The 18,908-nt window shown below is 39.0% G+C and overlaps 1 protein-coding gene across 4 annotated transcripts in view; it reads left to right on the top strand.

Moving 5' to 3' along the window:
• The window catches only part of ARHGAP15 (Rho GTPase activating protein 15), a 700,830-nt gene that overhangs the window by 437,939 nt on the left and 243,983 nt on the right, over positions 1-18,908 (top strand). For all 4 annotated transcript variants that reach the window (XM_042243922.2, XM_027964991.3, XM_060410067.1 and 1 more), the window contains one exon: positions 13,676-13,774. In XM_042243922.2, coding sequence (XP_042099856.1) covers positions 13,676-13,774 — 99 coding nt within the window. The remainder of the gene's footprint in view (positions 1-13,675; positions 13,775-18,908) is intronic.

Raw genomic sequence — 18,908 nt, 5'->3', positions numbered from 1 at the left:
TTTTCCTCACCCTCTTAAATACAGTTTGCACATAGCAACTAGAAAGATTATTTAAAAACATAAATCATTGTACATAACTTCCTTGCTCAGTAATTTCCAATAACTTAGAATAAAATCATACTTAAAATCATATGTATTTTTCTTCCTGTGACCTATAGGGTTCCACCTGCTTCGTCCACCAGGCTACGTTTTCAATTTCATCTTCAACCATACTTCCTGTTTATCATTTCACTTCAGTCACACCAGCCTTCCTGCTGCTCCTCCAAGTTACCCCACTTACTCTCCCTTGCTGCTCCTCTGATTAAATGTTCTACCTACATATTGATATGGCTCATGCCTTCACTTCTTGGGTCTCTGCTCAGTGCCATTACCGCTAAAAAGTTTTCTCTGATAACACTTCTCTTTTGCTCTCTATCTCCCTGGCATGCTTTATTTTCTCATAGCACCTATCACCATATGATATATTAATGTGCGTATGTGCTTGTTTCCCCCATTTACATACAGAGTGTGTAAAGACAGAGAATGTCCTGTTCATTATTCCATCCTCTTTAGGCATTGAAAAATACTCAAGGATGGATTGATTGAATGGATGAATACAAAAATGCAGTAATATCCACTTGGTCAAGCCGTTCTCTGTGTTGTGATTCTGTGCACACACATGTGGTGGAGCGTGTGTGTGTGTGTGTGTGTGTGTGTGTGTGTGTAATTTATATGTTGTGCTGCTTTAGGTAAGCACAGAAAAGAAATATAGGACAAAAATTGGCCTAAGGGAGACAAATATAGAAAAAAGATATACTCGTTGTTATATTTGAGTTCATAAACTCTTCATTTAAGCTGAAGGTGTCTTTCTAGCTGGTGGACCCACCAATATGTGCATTGCATCACTTGGTTCAAATGGAGTTGAGATCTGTTTTTAATAAGTGTTTGGGAGCTTAAAAGGAAGGGCCAAAGGATGCTTTATAGAAGTCTTGTTTGAGGTTGAGAGTGTAACTGTGAAAGGTGGAGACTGCTGAAAGCCTGAAAAGAGAAGGAGGAGGAAAAATGGAAAGGACTGGGGAAAGACTCTCCATACTGTTTGAATGGCAGCCAGTCTGGCTCTGATCCTCATCTTTGGCTGACCTTGTCAAAGGGTGCTACCCTTGAAGCAACTGTCCAACGTTGACTGGAGGTTCCAGATCCCAGCCTTCCTTTGTTGGGGGAGGGCTTCTCCCTAGAGCCTCGATCAGTCTCCTCCAGGCCAGTCTTCCCAGGGTAGACATTATCATTTTCTGCGAGCGACTTTAAAGTCTGTTAGATCAGATGAGATACAAAAATATGAATAAACATGTGGGAAGAACTATACACAGACGTGTATATACTTAAAATTCCTATTTATTTAGATTCCAAACTACTTGAAAGTTAAAATAATTAAGCTTTTTCTTGGACTTGCCACTTATGAGGGAAAAAAATCATGAGTAAACAAAGCAATGAGAGAGATTTACTTCCAGTGTATATTAAGAGACTCAGCAGAGAATCAGCGCAACTTTTGATATCTGTGTAGTAAAAAGCAAAGACATAAGCCATCAGTATACTACAGTACTTAATTTAAATCACGTATTTCTTATTCAGTGAAGTTGTGGCAGAATTATATGATGGAGGTTCATATAGAGAGTATTTTAAAGGTAAGGAAAAGAGAAATGCAAGAATGGAAGTAGAGAAAATATAAGAATAGAGATAGGATTCCTTGATAAGTAATCTAAAAGTTTTGGTCTGGAAACATACTCACAAAAGGAAACTACATGTCACTTAACAGTTTAAAGTCAAAGGATGAAATCACCTAAATTGCTGAAATTACCCATCCTGAGAATATTATTTTTGTCCTCCATCAGCCACTGCCCTGTCCTTATGGCAGCCTATTGGGAAATGATCTACCTGTGTCTGCGGCATTTTAGAGGGAGAAAACTTCCTAGTGAATGCTACCTACTAAGGAAGCTACAAAGGTTGTATTTTTCTCATTCCAACCCATTTTTTAGACAAAATCTCATTCACTTGGACATTATATATTAGAACTTCAAATATTGAGTAACTGATGAACAGAAGTCATTAGGACATTAGTGGTGGTGGGGGGGTGACAATGCAAATAGCATCCTATCCCTCTCAAGGTCACAGGACAGCAAGACAGTTGCTGTATTTCCTTTTTCTTACTTACTGGCTCTCCTGAGAACTTTGGATTAAGTCTTTCTAAGACTGGCCCCTCACCTGCAGTAATTTATTTGAAGAATTAATAAATTGCTTTTATTTTTAATCTAACTTCTTTTATTTTATTTTGAAATATAGTTGATTTCTATTCTAAAGAGCCTCTTGAGGGTGAAGGAATTAAAGAGCTTCTTGATGAGGGTGAAGGAGGAGAGTGAAAGAGCTGCCTTAACACTAAATATTTTAAAAAAAAAAAAACAAAAAAACTAAGATCATGACATCCCGCCCCGTTACTTTACGGCAAACAAAAGGGGAAGAGGCAGAAGTAGTGACAGATTTCCTCTTCTTGGGCTCTAAAATCACTCAAATGGTGACTGCAGCCATGAAATCAGATGATTGCTTCTCAGCAGGAAAGCTATGGCAAACCTAGACAGTGTGTTGAAGAGCAGAGACATTAATCTGCTGATAGCTTTGGTCTTTCTAGTGGTCACATAATGGTTGTAAGAGCTGGACCATAAAGAAGATAGAGTGCCAAAGAATTGATATCTTCTGACTGTGGTGCTGGAGAAGACTCCTGAAAATCCCTTGGACAGCAAGGAGATCAAACCAGTCAATCTTAAGGGAAGTCAACCCTGAATGCTTGTTGGAAGGACTGATGCTGAAGCTGAAGTTCCAGTATTTTGGTCACTGATGCAGACAGCTGACTCCAGGAGATGGTGAGGGACAGGGAGACCTAGTGTGTTACAGACCATGGGGTTGTAAAGAGTCAGACATGACTGGGTGACTGAACAGCAATATTATTGATTAACAATATTGTGCTAGTTTCAGATACAGCAAAATGATTCAGTTATAAATTACTTTTGTTGTTGTTCAGTCGCCCAAGTTCATGTCCATTGCATTGGTGATGCCATCCAGCCATCTCATCCTCTGATGCCCTCTTCTCCTTCTGCCCTCAATCTTTCCCAGCATTAGTGGCTCTTCCTATGAGTCAACTGTTCGCCTCAGGTGACCAAAATACTGAAGTTTCAGTTTCAACATGAGTTCTTCCAATGAGTATTCAGGGTTGATTTCCCTTAATATTGATTGGTTTTATCGCCTTGCTATCCAAAGGACTCTCAGGAGTCTTCTCCAGTTCAAAGGCATCAATTCTTTGGCACTTCACCTTCTTTATTACTTTTTACTCTTTAGTATACTGCCTTTTAAAATTACTTTTGGTTCCCAGTAAATTCTTTGAGTTTCCTCCTACTCCCATCCTTTGACATCATTTGAATAAATGTTTCTTTGCTTAAGATAACCACAGTGCTTTTTTTTTCTATTGTAGCCAAAATCTTCAATGAATATGCCTCGTTACCAAAATAACTGTCCAATGTGTGTGTGTGAGTGTTTGAACAGTTCAGTTTTTTATTATTGTTTTCTCTTCCTCTCTTTATTTCTTCATGTGTATAGTTCTATGGGCTTTGTTTTTCTGCTTCAGAATTTACTAGAGTAGCTGCAATGAGCCTCTCTCCTGATAGCAGAATAACATCATTTTGAAAAGCATGTGGAGACTGTCTCCCTGCATAAATGATGATAACACCGTCACATTATTTGAACATTTAACTGCCTCTATTGAGTAGTTTTCCTCGTAGTTTTGATTCATTTGGAATCTAACTGACAAAGATCCCATTACTGGCTGTTCTTTCCATAATTTGTCAAAAAATATATAGCAGAGATGAGGGAGAATGAAGCTAATTTGTAATCTGGGAGACTTAACCTGGTTATGCTGATGAACTAACTAAATCGGTCAAAAGTTTGAGTGCTGAAAGATTAAAAACCACCATTCTCTAGTTAAACTCTAATTCATTATGTAAACAACATGCTTTGTAAGTGCAGTCATGTGGAAGGTCTATTTGTTTTTCTCACCAAAAGATGCTTTCAAAGAAAAATTACAGAAAATGGACTTTCTCCAACCAATGTGTTGCCTGCCACCCCTGGTACAAGCGCTGAAGCAGGAGAACAAAGATGTAATGATCACACCAGCCAAGGCCATGGGCATGTGCAGAACATTCCAAAAATATTGGCACCCCTAGCAAGAGGTGTTTTCTAAATACAAAAAGTTGTTAAGAGAGGAAGAAAGGATTACCAGTGAGCCCACAGATGGAACTATAGGTGGGGAGCCGGGAACTCAGGGTTCCAGGACTGCTTCCTTTTTCGGAATGCCATAAGGAGGGGGAAAGCAGAAATAATCCTTAACGTTGTGCCAGGATAGCAGACATAGATGTTTAGGGGGCAAAAGCTAGGTCATCAATGCTTGCCAGGAAAACAAAACACCTTCTTTCTCCCTCCCCCTTTCCTTACACAATTTCAAGATAGAAGATTCTGTGGTTCAAACATGTTCCTATAATTTAATGGTCTTCCTTGGTGTATCAAACTCTGAAATCTGTATCAGATTTACAGATGGGTGGCAATCCTACAATGGCCCCTAAACTGTACAATAATGTCTTAGCTAAATCTCTATGATTTACTTTGTTAGGACTTTTGATTTTACAAAGTCATTTCAAGTGCATCATCATCTCCTCCACATTATATACTTCACCGTGTAATGTTAAAAGCTCATGTTGCAGTCATTTTTTTTTTAAAGTTGTAGTTGATAGAAACTTGTTCAAACTGCAAACGTAAGAATGGAATTTATTGGACTACTTGCCTGAAAAGTCAAAGAGACGAGGATAGCTTCAATCATGACTGGACCTGTGGGCACAAAATGCTATCAAATCTTTATCTTCTCCATCCCTCAGCTCTCTTTTCCATTCTGCTTAATCCTCCAGTATGTTTTCCCAGAAGCTGGCAGTATAACTTCTAGAAGCTCAGACTCATATCCTTAGAGTTTACCAATTCCTGCAGAAAGAGGGCTCCTTTTTTCCAGTAGCACTTTAAAAAAAAAAAAAAAGAAAAAGCCCTCAGAATTTGGGAGACCAGATCCACTTGGATCATGTGTTCATATCTGAACACATGTTCATGTCCCTGTGGCCAAGGGAAGAAGTGCATGTTTATTGCTAGAGCTGGAGCTGGTGGGGTCAGCACTACTCAAAACAAATGGCAGCAATATGAGAAAGTATCACTCCCATAAGAAAACCAGAGTGCTCGTACTGGAAGCTAGAAGAATAGTTCCAAGGCCAGCAAAACCAGTAGACATGCAACATACTCATCCTAACCAGCGTCACCCATAACAGTGGGTCTCACTGAGCTATTTCCACTCCTGGCACCTTCTCCTCTGATTGTAAGCCCTCTTTTGGAACGTTGTGGATGGGGCTATGTCCATGTTCTTGCCAAATTTGTTTGGCTGCATTAAACTGAAAGCGTTAGTGTTAGTCACTCAGTCAGGTCCGACTCTTTGTGGTTTTGTGGCCCCATGGACTATAGCCCATCAGGCTCCTCTGTCCATGGGATTTTCCAGGCAAGAATACTAGAGTAGGTAGCCATTCCCTTCTCCAATAGATCTTTTTGACCCAAGGATTGAACCCGGGTCTCCTGCATTACAGGCACATTCTTCACTGTCTGAGCCACCAGGGAAGCCCAGCACCTTCTAATATCTAATGCTCCCCATGGCAACCATATAGGGTGCATCATGTATGTGGTGTATATGTGACATCCTATAGAAGTATCAGGAAGTGAGGAGCTGAGGTGTCTCTGCTTCATTCACTTCCCTCTGCAATTCGTTTCTGTGCACACTCACTCATTGCACATAGCCATCTCGCCAAATGGCCCCCTTTGTCCCTCAGTGTCCCTGGAGCAGAGTATCTCTGATACCACCTCAGTATGTAGCATCCCAATTCTAAAACTTTTGGAGGGAGACTTGCACTGACCCAGCTTAGGTCACAGGACTACCATTAATTTAATCAGGTTTACCCAGAAGGTATGGGCTCCCCTGGTGGCTCAGATGGTAAAGAATCTGCCTGCAATGCAAGAGACCCGGGTTTGATTCCTGGGTCAGGAAGATCCCCAAAAGGAATGTCTACCCACTCCAGTATTCTTGCCCAGAGAATTCCATGGACAGAGGAACCTGGTGGGCTACCATCCATGGGGTTCGCAGAGTGGGACTGGATTGAGCGACTAACACTTTCACTTTTTGTTTTAACCTGGAAGGCTAGGTCCTCCTACAGAGCCATACCTTACTGGGTGAGCGTAGCCACTTTAAAGTCAGGATATAAATGAGGTGATTTTTTTTTTCTTTTTTACTTTTCTGGTAACCAGTGAAAGCAAACATTTCCCTTCTATCTAATGAAGTTCAACATATATCAACTCTTTTTTCCCCCAGAGCGCTGTTGGCAATCTGGGAAGGGTTGTTTTCTCTCCCCATGAGGGATTGCCTGCACTTACCTGGACCACCCAGTAAGTGGCAGTAATGCACCTCCCCCACCTCTGGCCTCAGAATAACTGAAAGTAGCCAGCAGTGCCCCTCACCCTCTCTAGAGCATTCTGGCAATCAAAAAATCAAAAATACCTTGCAATGGAAACTTTCTGTTCTCCACCCTACTCAAAATCCTTCCCCAAATCCTGTCTTTCCTTATAATTAGTGAATCTTCATCACTAACGTGCTAAAAAGAAGTCTATTTGCTGTCTCTACTTCTCACTTTCCCTTCAAATCTTGACCACAAGCCTCTGCTTTTCCGTTTCATTCGACAAAAGCCATTTTACTTATGATCACCAATAACCTCTTAATTTCACCTTGATTTCTCATCAACATTCTGTTCTGAAACACCTATCCTAACTCCTAAATATCAATCTCTCTATTCTTCTCCAAACCCTTGGGTTTCTGCATCTTAATCTCCTTTAACAAAGCAAAAAACTTAAATCCTCTTTGCCTAGTGGGTGAGCTCACCTCCTGCATCCTGTCTGCAAATCCACAGAATCACTGCATCTCTCTGTTGTCTGAGTTAGGTCCTTATCTTTTTTTTTTTTTTTTCCATCTAGAGCCTGATGTTTTGTAACTATAGGCAAATGATTCAATATCTTTGTGCCTCAGTTTCCACTCCTATAAAATCAGGATGATAATAGTGTCTACCACCAAAGTATTACAATTACTATGAAGATCAAGTAAGTTAGAATAAAATACTTTGAACTTTGCCTGGCTGGATGTAATAAGTCTTTGCTATTATTAATAAACACCCTTGCTGCTAAGTCACTTCAGTCGTGTCGGACTCTGTGTGACCCCATAGACGGCAGCCCACCAGGCTCCCTGGTCCCTGGGATTCTCCGGGCAAGAACACTGGAGTGGGTTGCCATTTCCTTCTCCAATGCACGAAAGTGAAAAGTGAGGGTGAAGTTGCTCAGTCGTGTCCAACTCTTAGTGACCCCATGGACTACAGCCTACCAGGCTCCTCCACCCATGGGATTTTCCAGGCAAGAGTACTGAAGTGGGGTGCCATTGCCTTCTCTGAATAAACACCCTTATAATAGCACTAATTGCATCATATTATAATTGTGAGAACTGTTCTTCCGCCCAGACTGTAGGAGATCATGCTTCATACATCATTGCATCTTCAGGATGGAGTGCAATGTCTAGGCTACAGTGGGCATGTAATAGATAGTTATGAATGAATGTCAATCTTCAAATTCTTTACAGTGCTCAGTATATGGTAGGTGCTCATGAAATATACACTGAATTGAATTAAATAGATTTGAACTGATCTGTAGAGAATACGTAATAATAAGTGCCATAATATAACATAAAACATAATGACTTTAAATTTTAAGGTGAGATAAATTTCTTCTGAGTCTCTTCCTTAGGATTGACTCTAAATGGATGTATAAGTCCACATTCTAACCAAATTTAGAATTTTTTCTCTATTTATTTGCTCCCCAGTTTTGGTTTCCATGTCCTATCAAGTCTCTTTGTTTTCATTCTCACAGCACAGCTTAGATCACCAAAACTCCAGTCTCTTGTTATCATTCTTTATCAGTAAGCTGTTGCTGCCTAACAAACAGAATTTCAGTGGCAAACAGCAAGAAGCACTTATTTTTCATGTGTCTGTGGCTTGAATGGACAGCTCTGCTTTACATTGTAGGTTTGACTAGACTTGTCTCCTCAATGAGGGTCAGCCTCAGTTCTGTGCTATATGTATTTACTCTGGAGCCCAGACTGAAAGGGGAGCTGGTACCCAGGGAAACTCTTGATTTGGCAGTAACAGAGAAGTAAGCATAGATATCTGTAGCGTGTCTGAAGACCTCAGTGTTGAACTGAAACATAGTCATTTCTACACAGGCTACATTGTCCAAAGTAATCATATGCGCAAGCCCTCTATCAGTGAAATGAAGGAAATAAATGTCATCCACTCGTGAATTTTACCACACAGTCAGATAGCAAAGGTGGTGAAAGTATAAATCTAATTCCGAAAAGAGGAGAAGAATTCTCAGTGATGACTAAATTTACCACAAACCTATCCTGATTCTGGTCTTCATAACATCTGCATACATAACCACATTAGCTTCTCAAACAGATATTTTGTGTTCAGTCTTCACCACGATCTGTGCCCCCCCATTTGGTTATGAATATTTTGGTTACAGGTGATAGAATATCCAGTTAAAAATTGTTTCTATTATCTCATAATATAAGAAATATAGAGAAAGTGTTTTAGGACAGGTTTAGAAGTTCAACAATATCACTGAGGTCTCAGATCTTTGTAGCTTCTTTTTTTTAATCATGTTTAGCTTTGGCTTGCAGACTTCTTGTCTCATGGTGACAAGATTGCAGCAGTAGTTCCAGGCATTGCAAAGTTGCACGTTGATGTTCATGAAGGAAAAAAGAATGCTTTCATGTTCCCCTCTCCTTTCATCAGGAAAAAAAAATCTTTTTCAGTTTCCCAAGTCATATCCCCTTGCATTTTACCAACCAGAACTCTTTAATTTTAAACTAACTAAATTTACATGATTGAAGGCAGGAAGAGAAGGAACGACAGAGGAAGAGATGGTTGGATGGCGTCACCAACTCAATGGACATGCATTTGAGCAAGCTCTGGAAGTTGGTGATGGACAGGGAAGCCTGGTGTGCTGCAGTCCATGAGGTCACATAGAGTTGGACATGACTGAGCTTCTGCACTGAACTGAACTGAAAGCTACAAAGGAAGCAGAAGTCATTGGAGACTATTTGAACATCAGAATCTGTCTTATAAGTGGACTCTAAAATAAGAAAGAAGTTGGGAGGGAAATGGCAAATGTATAACAAATCAGCCACATTTTCACGCTCTCAGATAAATGCCCGCTTGACTTACTAGTTAAGACTCCTCATAACACAAACTTTACTTCCTCTTAAAGCTTCATACATGAAGATTTCTCTAAATAAGAAAAAGTGTATGTTTCCCTTTGTACAATCACACCAAGATGATTCTTCTCATCACTCTCTCGTCACTGATTGTTTACCTCTCCTTCATCCTCCCCAAATGCCCTGTTTGTTCTCTTCCTTACATCTCCAAGCTAAGTCTTACTTAACCTTGAGGACTCAGTTCTTTTCTGGGAAGCCTTCCATGAGTGCTCAAGGCTGTTCAGATGCTCCTTCTAGCATGTTCCCATTGGATCTGTGCTTCCCTGGGAATAGTATACTTCAGGATGACATGTTCTTATTTACTTATATGATGTCACCACTAGACAAGAAACTTTAGAGCACTGGAAAGGAGCCTTTGTTATTGTGCGATCAGTGCCTTTCCTAGCTCCTGACACAGAGCAGGCATTTAGGATTTCTTTTAAATAACAGAATGAGTGAAGGGGTAAATACAGTAGAATATTTTCATCTTTTTCATTTTCCTGTATCTACCTATCAGAAAAAAAAGAAAGAAAGAAACCTTTCTCCAGACTTTAGCACCATCTTCATTTAAGAATCTATCTTTCTTGAATGATCTCCATCCCATAAATCCCTCCCCCCAACCTCTGCCTTCCCACATACCACCTTTGCACTAAATGACAGAAAAAAACTTTATACTTTAGAACGTCTTTCTTTGCACTAAGTACTTTTTGTGATACCTGCTATATATTCTATTTATTATTAAGTGAATATTTCTGTTAGCCCTACAATATTATAAGCTTCTCGATATCTTTATCACACCCTAATATGCCTACTCATTGCTTCAACTATAGAGGATACTCAGTACATATTTCTGAAATTTATTTGAATCATGACTATCATTAAACAATTTTATTTTGTATAACAATTCTTCCTTTCTATAATCTCTGACCAGTTTAAATGATCAAATCTGAAGTTCTGGATTATTTTTCTTAAATAATATTTTATGTTATTCTTTCGTAAGTTGGTGACTTACTGTGTCTGAATGAATCTTTGTTACTAGACCAGATATTCAAAGCAAATATTCATGATTATTTCCCACTTCTCTACATTATGTTGATGCATGTTTTGAGCTTGTCTTCTTTCTATCTCTTGGACAAAAATGCACATTTCCACATTAAATTGCATTATTATTAGTGCTCTAGCCTTAACTTTTCCCCTCCTTGCTGAGTTGTTCTCAACTCAAGCCATCACCTTTCCTAAGAAATTGATGACAATCATGATTTCCTTGAAGTCTCACCACAATCTGTGTTGACTGTCCCTTTGAATAACATATCATTTACCATTCTATTATGCTGCATCTTATATTTTCCCCCACTTATGCTAAAAATATAAAGAGATGGAAATACCAGACCACCTTACCTGTCTCCTGAGAAACCTGTATGCAGGTCAAGAAGCAACCGTTAGAACCAGACATGGAACAACAGACTGGTTCAAAATTGGTAGAGGAGTACATCAAGGCTGTATATTGTCACCCTGCTTATTTAACTTAAATGCTGATTACATCATGAGAAATGCTGGGCTGGATGCAGCAGAAGGTGGAATCAAGATTGCCAGGAGAAATATCAATAACCTCAGATATGCAGATGGCACCACTCTTATGGCAGAAAGCAAAAAGAAACTAAAGAGCCTCTTGATGAAGGCGAAAGAGGAGAGTGAAAAGGCTGGCTTAAAACTCAGCATTCAAAAAATGAAGATCATTTCATCTGGTCCCATCACTTCATGGCAAATAGATGGGGAAACAATGGAAACAGTGACAGACTTTATTTTCTTGGGCTCCAAAATCAGTGCAGATGGTGAGTGTAGCCATGAAATTAAAAGAGGCTTACTCCTTGGAAGAAAAGCTATGGCAAACCTAGAAAGCATGTTAAAAAGCAGAGATATTACTTTGCTGACAAAGGTCCATATAGTCAAAGCTATGGTTTTTCCAGTAGTCATGTATGGGTGAGAGAGTTGGACCGTAAACAAGGCTGAGCACCAAAGAATTGATGTTTTTGAACTGTAGTGTTGGAGAAGACTCTTGAGAATCCTTTGGACTGCAAGGAGATCAAACCAGTCAATCCTAAAGGAAATCAATCCTGAATATTAATTGTAAGGACTGATGCTGAAGCTGAAGCTCCAATACTTTGGTGACCTGATGCAGAGAACTGACTCATTGGAAAAGACCCTGATGCTGGGTAAGACTGAAGGCAGGAGGAGAAGGGATGACAGCGGATGAGATGATTTGATGACATCACTGACTCAGTGGACATGAGTTTGAGTAAATTCCAGGAAACAGTGAAGGACAGGGAAGCTGGCGTGCTATAGTCCACAGGGTCGCAAAGAGTCAGACACGACCGAGGGACTGAACAACAGCAACTGTGCCAAAAATATGTTTTACATTTTTGAAAACTTCTACTGATGAAAAAGATGATGTCTTACAGTCAATAATTCAATAAATATTTATTGAACTTCTAGTATTTGCCAAAGAGTGTTGAGTTACTGGGAATTCAGTAAGAGAGAAAATAGGAATAGTCCTTACTCTCTTGGGTTTTGCATTCTAAGCAAGGAGAGCAACTAACCAGTAAACATATCAATCTAATATGTCAGATGGAGTAAAGTGCTCTAAGAAAAGTAAGCTGTGGGCAGCATGAAGATTTGTTATCAGCAGAGGTTGCCAGTTTTTTTTAAAGGTGGATAGGAAAGGCTACAATAAGAGGGTGACATTTGATCACCTGGGTAATTGATTTCCACACAGAGGAAATAATAAGTTCAAAGTCCCTGAGGCAGAAGTGTGCTTGGCATGGACAAGAATCAGTGATGTAGACAGAATGGCAGCAGCAATTGATGAGCAGAGAGAGGAGAGAGGAAGCAAATGAAGTCAGTTAATTGGTGGAAAGTCAGGTTGTTTACTGCCTTGGTAGTGATGTCAAGGAATTAAATTTCATTGCATGTGAGATGGAAAGTCCTTGAACCTACTAAATATTTGTTTCATTGTCAATAATCAACATCTCTGCTGTTTAAAAAGGCTCCAGAAATGGATGGTGGTGATGGTTGCACAACGGTGCACATGTACTTAATGCCACTAAACTGGACACACAAAAGTGGTTAAAATGGTAAATTTTATGTTATGTATATTTTATCACAATTTTTAAAAAATCCTTAAGTGAACACCATGGACCCATAACTGTGCTTGACCGAAAGAACAGTATAAGCAATGCAGCATGCAAGACTTTGCTTTGAGAAAATACATTCCATATATTATAAGCGAAAATACACAATGCAACGTAGCATAAATCATGTTCCAAATGAGAGAGCTAGGCTAGAATTTCACACAGTGTTCTCGGAAACATTAGTCTGGAGAGATGCCCTTTGAAATAAAAGGATCTTACTCAAATAAGTTTGGGAACTAGAGCATCCTTCAGTCCTGCCTGGAGATTCCCAGTGCACATTGGCATAACACAGGCTCTGAAAATAAGTACACATGAAAGAAACCTGTTTAACTTTGTTTAACCCAGTGTTGCTAAATCATTTTGATTACAGGCTTTCCCCCTCAAATTGCCTGTTAACCTCCTGAGAAACTGGTATTCCAAAGAACCTATGTTACAGGAGACATGAAGCTGATAGGAATTCCGGATAGAGTTTGTGGAGAAAGAACCATCTGAGCTGAGCCCTAAAAGAAAAGGGATACTTAGATTAGAGGAAGGGCAAATTCAAGGCAGGAGAAACGTGAAAACATTCACTTCAAAGTAAATCTTCTGGAACTTGCTTTTTTCAAATATCATTGTGCCATTGAATGAATCTAAATACACTAGCAACATCATAATTTTGATGATTGTTGATAAACTTCTTCTCAAACACTGAGACACCGATTCACTAAGATTCATTAATTTGTCGAAGTTTTCTTAATTCCTAGTCATTATTTTATAGACAGCAAAATTAAGCCCAGAGAGACTATAACTTACTCAGTCATCCCTGCCTAATCGATGGCAGAGTGTTCATTTTCTTTCTCTAGGGCCAGAGTCCTGTTCCATAAAGGACGGAGCTATGGTCCTTGCATGTCTGCAACAGACACTTTGGAATTAAAGCCAAAAATCGATTCCAATGCAAGATGCAGATTTCATCATTCAGTGGATATGGAAACAGAATCAAATTAAAGAACAACGCAAGCTTGGATTTTAATGAAGCTCATCTTTGTTTCTTTTGCAGATCAAATTTTTGGCTCTCATCTGCACACACTGTGTGAACGTGAAAATTCCACAGTTCCACGGTTTGTAAAGCAGTGCATTGAAGCTGTCGAAAAAAGAGGTGGGTAACTGAATGTACAGCCATTCCCCCAATACTGCACCCTCTACACAACCAATGCTCACATTAACAGCACCACTTGATTTGTCTGGAAAGCCATGCAATTAAAACCTGACTGTTGCTAATCAGTTAAGAGGATCAAGTTTCTTATTAACTTCAGTTTGTTTTCACAGTAGGGACATCAATAATTCCTACTAATGTTCTTTTTTTTAATATTTTGCTGTCTGACATGTTGTTGATTCAGTTGCAAACTTCTTGTTTTCCCGCTAGTGATAAAACATTCATAAAATATCAGTTCTCACAGTGTTAGAACCCTCCTAACATTCATGCTGGTAGACGTTGTGCCAGAACAAATTTTGGTAAGCCCCCATTACCCAGTGAAACTACTTGCAAATGGTGATGTTCCATCTTCCACGTGTATCTGTTCAGCACAGAATATGCCTAACTAGTTTTGCTGGAACAATTAACAGACACACCTCCAGTGTTAAGATGACCTTTGATTCCTGTATTTCAACATTCTAATTTTCATCTGAAATTATCTCATCTTACTGAGGGGAACAAAGCAAAACCCAATTGACTCGTTATTTCTATGGTAGCCTATCTGTAGGGTGTTTTTCCTTCAGACTCTGACTTCATTCATTCAAGGTCATTTTCCCTGGAAGTTACATACAGTAGATGCAGAATCTGAAAAACTATATTGTATAAAAATATGAAGCTTCATCACCATCTGTTACAAGTTTACAACATATTCCCAGGATCTAGGGGGATATATATCATGTAAAAGATAGAGGTGTTTTCAGAAAAAGAATTGGTGAATCTATTCCCCTTTTCAGCTCCCAGTCTCTTAAAACAATAGAACCAAGGGAAGAAATCTTTACCAAGTTATCTGCTAGGGAAAAGCCATTTTAATTCTCTCAATGTTACCTGGCTTTATTATAGAAACATAATAAAAATGGTCTGCAATTTCCAACTCCTGGAAATTCATACTTTAATTATACTGTAAGGACAGCCTTGGGATCCTATTATTCCCATATCAGTAGGGAATGAGAGAATAACAAGAAGGGGACAAGTGGGTAGAGAGAGTGGATAAAGTGAGCAGCTTTGGGGAAAAGCATATCAATACATCAGAGAGCTGAGCTGAGAGTTCAGAGAGAGAATAGAAAAGAGTAAAAGCAGAATACACAAGGAGAGGTTATCTGTGAGGAGTGGAATCAATTAGAGTTTAGAGAGAAAAGTCCTCTTATTGCATGTTACAATCTCATTTAATTGTGTAAGTACGAATTTTAGGAATAAATATTATTTAATAAATAGTTAGAGCCAAATGGATCACTGAAAATGTTATAATGTTATTATTGCCAATAGTTAAATTATCATCATTTTCTGGAAACCTTGACTCACTTATAAATACTCAGTACTGACAGTGTAAGCACCGTCATATTAGAACAAAAATCCAAATAGGACTTTGGGGGAAGCTGTGCATAATAAGATGTGTGCACATTTAAAAAAGGATTTTATACCTCTCTATTTCTGTATATACCCCAGGCAAAATGAAAACCCTGCTAGACATAGTCTTGTGGCATGCAGATACCATGGTATTGCAGAATTGAAAATGCCTGTAAACAGAAACTGTATGTTTTGTTCATGGCATTTTATTGGTGATTTTTAATAAAATAAGACCATGTTTTTGCTGACGGGGCAATCATATTTGGCCTTATATTTTATCGTCCCAATGTATTCTCTTAAAATGAATTTGTATATTCAGCACTAGATAAGCACTAATCACATATAATGATTATTAATATAATTCTTAAATGTTTTAATGAAACTCAAAGACTACAGTTCCATAAAGTGGCAGATAATTCAAAGCATTTTGGTAATATCAGCTTAAAGGAACTCTATGGAAATGTTCAACAAAACTCAGAGGCACAAAAACCTCTCACATCGCTACAAGATTTACAAGTGTGTGCTGTTGATTATATTTTTCTATGATCATTTTGTTGGATTAATATTCTTACATTTATACGCCAATTCTGTTTACTCAAAGTGTTGTTTTTGCTAAATTCTGGCATAAAGCACCTCAGTACAGAAATAATTTATGTGAATATAAGTCCAATGTTTCTGTAGGTTTCTGATGACATTTTGTGCTGGGGTTCATATTAGGAAGTAACATATAAAGGCGCCAAGTCTCTCAGCACGGCTGGACTCAGCATATCTAGAGCCCTCCTGCTAATGGCCAGATCCTCTTCCAGCCAAGATACCCAACTGCAGAGTCATGGGAAATGCTTATGGACCTGTTATGGGAAAGGCATGTTTAATGAAAACTGTGTGTTTATTCTCACAGACTTAGGAAAATGATCTCAATCCTCACTACAGCAGCACATCAGCTGTTGCATAAAAGCTAATTGTTTCCTTTCTTTTTTCTCCAAATTATTTTCCCCACCTTAAAAAATCATTTACAAACTGCAGTACTATTTTTTAAATGCATCTGTGCTCTGCTTAGTTGCTCAGTCATGCCCAACTCTTTGTGACCCCATGGGCTATAGCCCACCAGGGTCCTCTGCCATGGGGATTCTCCAGGCAAGAATACTGGAGTTGGTTACCATGCCCTCCTCAGGGGATCTTCCCAACCCAGAGATCGAACTCAGGTCTCCCACACTGCAGGCAGAATCTTTACCATCTGAGCCACCAGGGAAGCCCAAGAATAATGGAGTGGGTGACCTATCCCTTTTCCAGGGGATCTTCCCAACCCAGGAATCGAACCAGGGTCTCCTGCATTGCAGGCAGATTCTTTACCAGTTGATCTACCAGGGAAGCCCTAAATGCTTCTAACATCCTTGATTAAATGAGGCAACATCAGGAGGGCATCTCTCACCATTTACTCACTCATTCCTCTATTCATCCATTCATTCAGTAGGTCACTTACACTTGGCAGAAGCAATTTGCCCATGCTTCTCTAGTCTCCCCCAGGGATATCCTACCCAGTCCTTGGCACAAAATGTATTCTTTACCCATTCTTGGAAAAGTGGTATTCAGTTCCATTCAGTCACTCAGTTGTGTCTGACTCTTTGCGACCCCATGAACCACAGCACGCCAGGCCTCCCTGTCCATCACCAACTCCCGGAGTCCACCCAAACCCATGTCCATTGAGTCGGTGGTGCCATCCAACCATCTCATCCTCTGTTGTCCCCTTCTCCTGCCCTCAATCTTTCCCGCATCAGGGTCTGTTCAAATGAGTCAGCTCTTCGCATCAGGTGGCCAAAGTATTGGAGTTTCAGCTTCAACATCAATCCTTCCAATGAACACCCGGGACTGATCTCCTTTAAGATGGACTGGTTGGATCTCTTTGCAGTCCAAGGGACTCTCAAGAGTCTTCTCCAACACCACAGTTCAAAAGCATCAATTCTCCGGCGCTCAGCTTTCTTTATAGTCTTTGTTAACAAAGTAATGTCTTTGCTTTTTAACATGCTGACTAAGTTGGTCATAACTTTTCTTCCAAGGAGTAAGTATCTTTTAATTTCATGGCTGCAATCACCATTTACAGTGATTTTGGAGCCCAAAAAAATAAAGTCAGCCACTGTTTCCCCATCTATTTGCCATGAAGCGATGGAACCAGGTGCCACGATCTTAGTTTTCTGAATGTTGAGCTTTAAGCCAACTTTTTCACTCTCCTCTTTCACTTTCATTAAGAGGCTCTTTGGTGCTTCTTCACTTTCTGCCATAAGGGTATTAGTTGCATTTTAAATTTTGAATCTCTTGGACATGCCTAGAAGAAAATCTCTCAGTGAGCCGCATGTAAACCAATTTAGCGAATCACTTGTTTAGTATGTTTCCTTATCTTGATTTGGATTTCCTTTATTCCTCTAAACCACCAGAGCATTCTCCTCCTTACCAACTATTGTAACTAGATTAAAGTTATTTCTGTGGTTTCTGACGTTGTCTGCTTAGCCCAGAAAATATACACAGAACTTGGAGGGCCAACTGTGAAGGAGTGTGTTTGTCTTTAAAACTTTTCCAAGCGGTTCGTTCTCCTTTGTCTTGCCTTTACAGTTTTGGACTATGTGTGTGTGTGTATGTGTGTGTGTGTGTGTGTGTGAAATTGTAAATAACTAGTGAGAAATTGAATTTTAGTTTCTTCTTCTAGAGAAAATTATACAAAAATATTGAATGGTTATTCAGCTAATGCTCAATAGACATGGTAAACTGACCAAAAGCAGGAGATCATCTGACAATTTTTTTAAAGCCTGGAGGAACAAGCATGTAGGGGGTGTACATTGTGACATACTGGTGGTATGTAGATCTAAACAGAGAGAAGTTCAGTTTTCAGTGCTTTATGAAATGCTTTCTGTAGTTTACGATGATCTAAGAGGTATATAGAAATTGCTTTCTTAAAAGTAGAGTCACTTGTATCACTTAGAGACAAGAACCTAGAGATATGAACTAAAGAAAGTGCTTCATCTAAACTGGTATAATTAGTACTAAAACCTTAATCCATAGGTTTTATATATATATATATATATATATATATATATATGAAAAGTCTGTAAGGCCAGTCATTTGGAAAGAGCCCCACATAGTATGTCACACCTTGTAAACACTCAGTAGTATTGGCTGAATGAAGTAATAGAACTAGTGTTACTGCACTTCAGCAACAGGTAATTAACTGCTCAGATACCTACTCTGTATCATTCCCCATACTACCATCTGAGAATATAGAGGAGATACACGGTAAACAAACTGTGGTAAGTCCTATGAAAGAAAAGAATAGATATTGTGCTGGAAGAAAGAACAACCAGTACAATAATAATTTTAAAAATAGAAGTTTGCTTAAAATTAGCATGATGGGGGTGGGGGAAGTGGAAAGATCTTGATCAAAGTCATCAAGTTGAAGTTATGCAGGATGAAAAAGTCTAGAGACCTATTACATAAACATGATAACCAGAGTTTACAATATTGTGTTGAATACTGAAAATAAGCTAAGAGTAGATTTTGAATGCTCTCAACACAGAGAAAAATTGGTAGTTATGTGAGGAGATATGTTAATTAGTCATTTTGCTATGTCTATGTATATCATGTCATATACCTTAAATATATATATATATAGTTTTCATTGAGAATATATTTTAAATGACATAATAAG

The sequence above is a fragment of the Ovis aries genome, chromosome 2 (assembly GCF_016772045.2).
Source record: "Ovis aries strain OAR_USU_Benz2616 breed Rambouillet chromosome 2, ARS-UI_Ramb_v3.0, whole genome shotgun sequence".
NCBI classification, from domain to species: Eukaryota; Metazoa; Chordata; class Mammalia; order Artiodactyla; family Bovidae; genus Ovis; species Ovis aries.
This window is presented reverse-complemented; position numbering and strand designations above follow the sequence as displayed.